The sequence below is a fragment of the Papilio machaon genome, chromosome 9 (assembly GCF_912999745.1).
Source record: "Papilio machaon chromosome 9, ilPapMach1.1, whole genome shotgun sequence".
Lineage (NCBI taxonomy): Eukaryota > Metazoa > Arthropoda > Insecta > Lepidoptera > Papilionidae > Papilio > Papilio machaon.
In genome coordinates, this window is record NC_059994.1 from 1128706 (window position 1) to 1138859 (window position 10154).

The 10154-nt window shown below is 31.4% G+C and overlaps 1 protein-coding gene across 1 annotated transcript in view; it reads right to left on the reverse strand.

The window, feature by feature from the left end:
• The window catches only part of LOC106712857, a 36025-nt gene extending 26251 nt beyond the window's left edge, over positions 1–9774 (reverse strand). Inside the window, exon 1 of the mRNA XM_014505514.2 lies at positions 9725–9774. Within this exon, the coding sequence (XP_014361000.2) occupies positions 9725–9728 (4 nt within the window). The 5' untranslated portion in view covers positions 9729–9774. The remainder of the gene's footprint in view (positions 1–9724) is intronic.
• Between the last annotated feature and the right edge of the window lie 380 nt (positions 9775–10154).

The window sequence follows — 10154 nt, forward strand, 5'->3', positions numbered from 1 at the left end:
ATCACCGATGAATCCAATAGAATTAGCCTAAAAAATACGCTATAGAAAGAAACATTTCGTTCAAAAGCACCGTACCATGTTTATTTAAATCCAAGATCCGCCTTTTTTGTTTCGACGACCCCATTGTTCCATCGGGTTTTTTTTAATTAAGAATCTCAGATGAAGCATTGGAATTGTGGTCTTTATAGGATTGGAAAAGAAAAAGTTTTCCATTTTGTTCTTAAACAAGAAAGCTTATTTAATCATTTGCTCAAACTCTAAGCATGCAAAGTGGAATTTTTTCAAAGAGCAATCTTCATTAATTTTTATATTTAGAACAATTTGTAATTACCACAAGAGGTCGTGAGAAAATTTATGATACACACAGCCTATGTTTGAGTAACTATTATCAGCCTATCTTTAGTTGGTAGGGAAGGAGAAAATGTTAAGGACAGGATGTGAGAGACTATCAGGCCTTCTATCTGATGGTCCTGGAGATTTCTGAATCAATTCAATTAGGGCAACAGTGTTACTTCTGGTTTCACCAATATTCGGTTCTTTACATTCCAGAATGAACTACCGCTAAACATTTAAATAAAATATTTCTTGCTTAGTTATTTGCAGTGTCTATGGAACTGCCCCTTTTTATCTATTGACTCTCATTAAGACTGCAACAAGGAGTGGAAACCACTGACCACTGTTGCATAATAGGTACATGAGTATTATGCAACAGTGGAAAGGATCCCACTCTATCCTAAGCCTTTCTCTACCAGCATTTACAATTCCTTAGGCCGGTTGAAGTGTATCACATGTGACCTTTACAACTACGAGTAACGTAACGACAACGTAATGAGTCTAAGTCCCAATGTACATACGAGTATCAAGGTTCGTCATTAACGAAGACGTAATTGAGGATATCGTCATTATAAAATACAATTTACTGTTAATTTATAACGACTTAACATATTTCCCATTATACACTTCTGAAGTGTCGACGACATGCGATAGAAATAATATCTCATAAAGCTGCAGACATCTAAGTACGAGTAGATTGTTTAATTTTCTAGCAATTACTTACTTGTCATCTACAACACGAAGGAGCTTGCATAATGTTTTTAATATATTTCATTGCAAGTCTGTTACTGGCTTTTATAGAACTGTGTATTCTTTTTCTTTTACATTGATATACATTACATACGAGGAAAAGTGTAGCTTCTAAATTAATTGATAATCAGATTCCAATTAAAGTGATTGTAGAACATTTTCAAGGTCATTTTCGCTTAAATTCTATACACATGTTACATTACTGTCAGTCAGGAAAAAAATAATGACAGCAAACAGATACAATACCAACAATATGGAAAAGAACTTTTATATCTAGTGAACAATGCGTTTTCTAAGTTTACAAAGTTTCAAGTATCAAATGGAACTTGTTATAGTCGCGGCATTATTGTGACGCGGAGTGTGACACTCCATTATTTAGATACAAAAGCACATTGTGGACGAGTAACTTTATATCCTCGAACATGTAACACACTAGATTTTCTAAACACAATGCAGATATATGTATAACATGCCTTTTAGACTAGTTAACAGAATAAAGGCCTGTTAAACAATATTCAAGTAAAGTGCTGGATAACTAACTAACAAATATATTAACTGACACATTCTTCCTGTCAAATAATTTGCCTTTCACAGCTTATTTGGAGATTGTGAAACGCAACAACTTTGCCATATAAGTTCCAAGTAGCTCACTCACTTACATTACCCTTCCCAGCCTTTCTAATTAGGAAAGTATGGGAAGGGGAAGTGGATTTTGCGGAAGAGGGGACGCACAGGAAGGGGAAATATCCTATTTATGTGCGTATTTCTCCGTTGATTAAAGATAGGCAACGCATTAGCATTTGCGGATGTCTATGGGCAACAGTCGCCTCGCTATTTCGGCTAATCTAGGTGGTTTTTTTGATTTAAATTAATTTAAATTGTGAATCAGATCCGATGTAGGAGAACTGTTTAAATAGACTACTTATTAATTAAAAAATAGACTGATTTTATCTCCGGAAAAGAATAAGAATCGTATCAACAAGCTCAAATAAAAAAAAAAACAATTTATTGTCTTTATTTATTAAAAAAAAAATAAAGATGTATTCTACATAAGATTGGTAATTTGTTAAGAATCAATTGAATACCAAATATGACTGACGACAAAGATACACATATCAATGTGTTATCTCTTATTCTATACAGATTTCTAGGAATATCTCAATAGCGAGAAAACTCAATTTTTATGAATGTCAGAACAATAACGTTCTTGAGGTCACGTTACCATTGATACATAATCAAGACGTCTTTTCTATATGGATAATATCCTGGCTTAATTTACTTTCTTTTCATAATTAGTATTGAATTCATAGGCAAGATATATAATTTTGTTATGTTACGATTTAACATACATAAAATAGTATATGCGTACATATTGCGCTGTTTTCAATCAAAATCTCAACGAAAAAAACCTAATTTCCATGATAAAAATTTTAAATACTAAAATTACAGTAACCGAATAAAAGGAAAGACCGAAAAATAAAAATTCGAAGAAGCACCGCTTATATAAGAGAGTTATTTTGCGTACAATTCGACGCCCCCACCGAATAACCCCGTAATAGGAAAAAATTTTCAGGAGAAGCAAAAAACCGTATTTCTTTAATAACTTCATCAATAATTATTGTAGAAGAATCTTTTAGATACCAAAACAAAGCTAATTTTTATAGCTTCATTTAATTTTCATTCATGTATTCCGGGCGTATTCTGTGCTTTGAAGAAAAATGATAATATCGGGAAAAAAAATCTGTTTCAATAATGACTTTTTATCTCCGTAATTAATATTAAGAAAAAAATTAAAAAAAATCACAATTAGTAATAGGACCTTTAGATGCTGAATTCGACGGAAAAGCAAAAACCCGCTAAGAGTGCATTACAGGATTATTCGATGGGGGCGTCGAATTTGTCTTTAACAATTCATATAACCTGTCACATATTGTAATGTAACGCGGTGAATCTCCACTGTCGCAATACTAGTCTTATGACAGTATGGCTATTTCACTTATTCACTTTTAAAATAACAGACATAGTAATAAAAATCATAAATAGAGCAATCATAACTTAACTTGTATTATTATTATGGCTGAAAATTAATTAGCAGTTAACTTTTTAACACACTCTCGAAATTGTAAAACTCAATAACGGGTGTCAACGTGTTAGTTGCGCCATCGAAAGTAATTTAATCTAAATTAATATCTGTTTTTCACGGCTTTTCATTTAACATGGTTTTGTCGTGAACAACTTAACAACAACTTAAGTACTTCTAGATACTTGCAATAGAGCTTTATAATTTCGAACTTGATACATGTCTTCTAGTCCCTTTGTAATTTAAATAATTCATTTCGCCAACGCTGACTTTACTGAAGCGGAACGAACACGAAATTCGGAGTGCCAATAAATCGATTGATCCCTACACGTCTTGTCTCCATATCATTTCAGTGACAAGGCACTCCTATGAACTCAATTCCAACACGTCCTCAAAATGTATTAAGATCACATTTTCATAATCGCCTTATTCAAAAATAATATTATGAATATAGAATTCTGCTACATAATAATGTTGCATAATAAATTGCTAGAAGTCAAAGAGAGAGAAGTATTAATTTTGTTTGTGATTAATGCAACTCATCTGCGATTCCTCTAGTATTGCAGATGTCTATGGGCGTCGATGAACACCTTGGTGTTCCCGCTGCTCGTTTGCTCCCTTCTCTTATAAATTTTTTTTTTAGCAATATTACTTTGATGATATTATACATAATAAGTATTATTCGTTTATCGATTTATAATTTTGTCGTGTTATTTTCAGCGGCTTACTCTTTGTTTACCTCAATATTCAAATTTCCAAAGACTATAATTCAAAGCTATTAGGTTTTCCAGGAACCTGTTTGTTTTTAATTATCTGTGCCCATTTTTGAGCAAATTTTAAAAGCATCCCATAAAAGTTTATATTCATTTATTAAATTATACAGGTACCATTCTGTTACACAACCAGGTTTTTCAGCAAGTTGTTTAATTTTGTAAAGGTTTGAAGAAAAAAATTTGGAAAGATTTACGATCTTATTTCGAATCAGTAGTTAATGTCGTGACAGTTATATTGACAAATATTGTTATCTCTGTTTTGTCAAAGAGTGTGTAAAGGACGACAATATATACAAGTGTCACCAAGTTGGAGTACTGTGAAGGAATCACGAACAACGGCAATTGGTGTTCGGAACATTTTAGCTGTCGCAATTTCTTTCCATTCCAAGTTTGAATTTATTTAAGAGGAACAGATTTCTTCCGAACGTGATTTCAAGGGAACGAGTTAATTAAATGTTGAAGTTTTACATCTTGTCAAATAAAAATCTACTGAGTAATTTCAGGTTACATTACGTTTTAATATAATTCGCGTAAGGCTAAGATAAATTAACCCATAGGGTTAAACAATAAAATACAGAATCATTCATCATCATCATCTCCTTGACCTTGTCCCACCTACGTAGAGTCGGTGCACCAGGTTTCCGTCCTCCAAATCAATCTGTCTGCCGTTATCTCCATTTTTACCCCTTCTTGATCATGTCATCTTTCACGCAATCCATCCATCTCTTCCTAGGCCTACCTCTACCAGTGTACCTCCACACTCATACTTGACGTTATCTTTGAAATAGAAATACATAACAAACTTTCCCATAAAATACAGAATCATTATCGTTTTCAATTAATTCATTTGTTTTTTTTTTTTTTAAATACTTTAACATTTCCTTTTTTTTGCAAGTCATTAATGTTCGTCAGATGCTTGATGAATTAACAGATTATGTATATTCTAAGAATTGACATCACGTAGATTTCTTTATAATTTTATACGAAATATTTTTTTTTTTACTATTGATTTTTTTTCCGTCAAAATATTTCCGTTTGCAACCTTTTAATTATGAAACTTTAAATTAAAGGCTGTGTTAATTCCAAGAGTTAATTGGTAGATGTAGGAATATGGATGAGAAGAGAGAGTTGTGACAGGATAGTGTCAAATTGAATTTCATGGTCTCTGCCTACTCATCTGGGTTAGGGACATGAGATATGTTGTTGTTAGATATCTTAAGTATACATGAAATATCCGAAAACATTTGTTTACGGAACAAAAAACATTATATCATGTATAGTATAGCTCAGTATCATAAATAGCTATTCATATTTTTTTGGAAGTATATAACCTAAAGTCTTATAAGCCTATGGGTTTAAATACTTAATTTAAAAATGGTAGACAACGTCTGAAGATTATCTTAAGATGTCATCTTTCATTTTAGTAAGTAAAAGAAAAGTTGTGTTCAAAACTTACCTCCGAAAAGAATAAGGAATAACGATGTAAAGGTAAGTACACTCCTCTCAACCATCTTAGATAATACACATTCACAGCACGTTAATTCAACAATGATTATAATCTAATTGATTCTATTCAGATTTAAAATCAGTATTTAATATAAAACTTGAAAAAAAAATTTTGGAAATCATAACTTATAACATTTCAAATCAGTTCAAGTTGCGTAAAATTCGCGTTCCAAATTTGAAATCAGTATACGTCCACCCTCTATGAAAGCTGCAAAAGCACTGAATAAAAGAGTAGCACTACAGTACAGAATCATCTTTTGCATTTCATACACTCCCGTGAGTGTACTGCTGTATTACGAGCTTAAGTGAAAGGATATCGCTTAGTCTGTGTCTAGCTGAGTATCGTGGTGTAAACGATTCATTTGGGACCATTTTAAATGACTGTATGTTCTCTGACAACGCCTACGGGGATGAAATAGAAACACGCCGCGAATTTCAATTGTTTTGGGGCCGACATCAGATTTTTAACATACGAGTTAAATTCGAGAACAATGAATTAATTAACATGAAATATTCCGAGCGCGTAAACATTTCAACATTATTAAAATATATAGTATCGCATATAAGAAATACATATAAAGACATTATAATTAAAAATTACAAGCTTCATATATAATATCGCCGAAATAAGTTATTTGAATCTTTGTTTCGTATATTTTCAATCAACGTAGGTAATATTATCTGTGGAAAAAAATCCGCAGAAAATTTTGTTCAATTATGATTTTTGTAATTGGCAACTGAATAGTAGACGTAATAATTTCAGTAATTTAGATGAACCTAAAACGTCCAAAATAAACTTTGTATACAAAACTGTATACAGCTTTCAGCAATAATTATTATCACTTTACACGAATAGTGTGAATCCTTTGAGAGAATTTCTAGTTATTTTAATTGTGAATAAACGTTAACAAATAAATGTAATCCTGTTCAGATATATTTCTAAGTAATCCTTGTCGACTACTGAAAAATTCTTTTCATGTGACGAAGCTCTTACTGTCACCTTTAACATCTAGGTCGTTCTTTTTTTATTTAATAAACAACTCGTGTTAAATATTAAGATATCTTTATAAATTTTTCAATATTTTCATCCTCTAATTAAAATAATTGTTTTGTTGATTTTGGAAGACAAGTTGTCGTTCAATTTGTATCTTTCCTAGGTATTCTAATCAATAACTAATTTATACTTTATATTTATTAACCGTATCCGAACCTATTTACAAAGATAACAGTAACCCTATCTAAAAATCACTAACAATTAAGGTCAAGATGCCGCGCCCAGTTAATTAAGAAACTATTACCTTAGAATTCCACCGTCGTGACACTCTTACATACAAGTATTGACAACCCTTACATTATCTTTGACAAGACCGAGACAACTTTATGTATTAATACAAGTGTTGGAATAGAAACCTATGGTTATAAAAACGGGCAATGGCCACATCGGAGTAGATTGAAGAAACGCTTAAATGCAATTTGTAACATAGGACGCTTGTTTTCCATTGTTTGTAGTTGCGTACCTTATTTCAAAGGACGACCACGCGCGACTGGAATCACACGACTACTCGAAAAGTGGAAATAGTTGTTTACGAGTGTGATAAGTTTCCTTAATAAGTATTAGGCATACATTTCATGTTAAATTAATAGAGCGTAATTTGAAAATATAAAATACTAGTCATTCCACGGGTCCGCGTAGAATTAAAAGAACATTTAATTAGTTGCCTATGTGCTATTTCAAGCTGTAATTTATCTCTGATACAAATTTATTTTCTATCACCACAGCTGTTGTGGACTTATGCGGTAACATACATCCATCCATCTATTTTCCTCCAAACATTCTATATCTTTATTAGTAGGATGTTGAAACATAAAAAAATATATATTTCGTTTGACATTTTGTTACGTTCTACATTTCCTGCTGCTTCGTACATATATCAATGCAATATTTTAATGCAATAATTTGCAGCCGTTCGTATCAAATATGGCCATAAATTTTGCGCTTACAAATTTAACATTTGATTAATATTTTACAAACTGATGAAAAATATATATCAATTGTTGCGCATTCCGGGTTAAAATGGGTCATTGCGCTATTAAATAATTGGGGTAATATTGTAAAAGTGACATTCATGATTTCGTCAAGCCTGACTAAGCAAGTAATATACATTTGAAAAAATTTCGGCTTTTTAATTAAAGGGACAAAGACATGTACAAATTTAACTTACGTATTCTAAACTAATATTATAAAGATCAAAGATTTGATAGTTTGTTTGAATTTAATAGGCTCGTAAATTAGTGAACCGATTTGAAAAATTGTTTCACAGTTGGTAAGCTACTTTAATTATACCCGAATGTCACAGGTCATATGTATTGCTACATTTTGTTCTAGTTCCTCGCCAACTAATTCATGGTCAACTGTTAGTGTTTTGATAAATAACCGGTACGAGCAATTATAAAGTGGGGCAAGTTTTTGAGTGCACGGGAGACAAATTTAGTATTTTCTCTTAGTTCAGTAAAAATCACTTTCCTTCTAACTTTGGTAGGTTTTGAGTCCTCGTTGGGAACATATAGTGAGCTGATGTTGGAAAAAGTTTTGCTTAACCCCACTTTTTCGGATTCTAATAACTTAATTAAATAATTAAGTAGTAAGTTAAAGTAAGTAGTAGTAGTAAGTTAAATAACTTACTACTTAGATATATCCTGTTTGACCTACTTGGTAGTAACAGTTGAGTATAATAATATTGACACGTTGTTAAATGTATATCACGAGTTGATCTCGTGAACTCTATGTTTATGCCCTTTGCAAGAGAGAACAGTAATTCCCGATGGACATTGAGTATAGTTCAAAATACTCTTACCAAAAAAAAATGACTCAACTGTTCCGTATGAGAGAAAAACATAGGCTCATTAAATATTTTTATATAGATTTTGCGAAGAAACATGCAGGAAAAGTCGTAAGCAACACCTTGTTAAAAATATAAGTCCATTAATATCTTTACTCGACTGTTAGGGTGATGACTCACTGGTGTAATTCATAGATAAAGTATAAAAATATTTAACAGGTTTGGGAAGCGTTAATAACACTGATTATATGGATAAGTTTATTCCTTATTGTTGACCTCCCAGAACAGGTTTTAATTACTTATATAGAAAGCTATATTTGTACTGAGACACTTATGTAAGTATCACATTTATACGTACGTAAATAAGTGATATTTTACTAGTATTTTCTAAAAATGTTTATCATTGTAGTATGTATGCACCTTTACATGAAAAGGTTTGTTTATCAACCTAAACAAACAACATCATTCTTTTCTCATTTATTTTGTTATTTTGACGCTTCGATTGAGTTTAGCGTTCATTTACTACTCGAACTTTTGCTATTTAGTATTTTCTAAGAGTAATTTCGAAAAAAATGGACAGTAAATACAATATTTAGTAACTTATATATTATTATTACGTAATTTTCTTTTCTAGTCCAGTCAATTGATATTCAACGTCTACAAATACGTTTTACAGTTGTTTTTTACAACAGACTATTTTTTTTTTCATTATTAATTTATAATTTTATAATGTACCAGTATTTCTTTGAGATTTCTAACATTTATTTGTACAACGACAAGGAAGCGACAATATCCTAATGATATTATGTGCGGTCTACGAAGCATAAATTTATAATGTCTGTATTTATTATGCTATTGCCACAAATCATTTCCAACAAACCATATCAAAATCACTGACAAATAATTCATCTGACATTATTTAAAGAACGGAAATTATTCCATACGTTTTAAAGATCATTGAAAAATTCTAGAGGTGCCCTTGAATAGACCAAACTCTATAAGTAGATCTATTAATTTTTTATTTATCTAGATACTTTTATTTAAATGATTTCATCAATTTGCTTCAACATATATACCGGATAAGAGATAAGCCTAGATATATATCGATGGGTCCTATGTATAAGGGCCAAAGTAACAAATTTGTGATTTTTACTTTTTTATGTTTAAAAGCTACCTCTTAGTCTAGTTAACAACATGCACTAAACACAAATACACATTTGTAGATGTAAACGTGTTTTTTTCTGAAGTAAAAGGGCCTATGCGGCATATTTTCCTATATGGCTGAAACTTTGAGAGCCACTCCTGTAAATTTGCACATTGGCCCTTATTCGTAAGAGCCATATTACTAAAGGAAAAGCCAAATGAGTCCTGTCAAGAAATAATCTGAAATTATAGCATATATGCCTATATTTTTTATTTTTTATTAAAAAAAATAAACTTACCCATTATAGATTAAACGTACCACACAGGACCGGATCAGACGAGCGAATGAGTTGATGACGAACCACTTGATTAATTAAAAGGGCGGGCTTGGCTAATCGAACTGGGACTTAATTCCCTTTGCCCCACTGCGCTGTCAATAAGTTTATAAATTCACAAACCGATCACAATTTATTATTTGGCTTACTACTAATTTGTATACTAAGAAATAAGTTTTAAGAAACCAATAAGTTTTCTATGAATTGTCAAAGGAAACGTACGACATCACAGAATTCAATTGTTTTACCGCTTTTTTATGCGTTTCTTTAAGCACTTGTTATCAAGTTACTAAGATTTGATATCGAGTGTATCTAATATCTTTGAATTTATACAAATAAACGCATAGAAAATAAAATTTGCTTTAAGTTAGATTTGATTCTTTAAACTATGGGA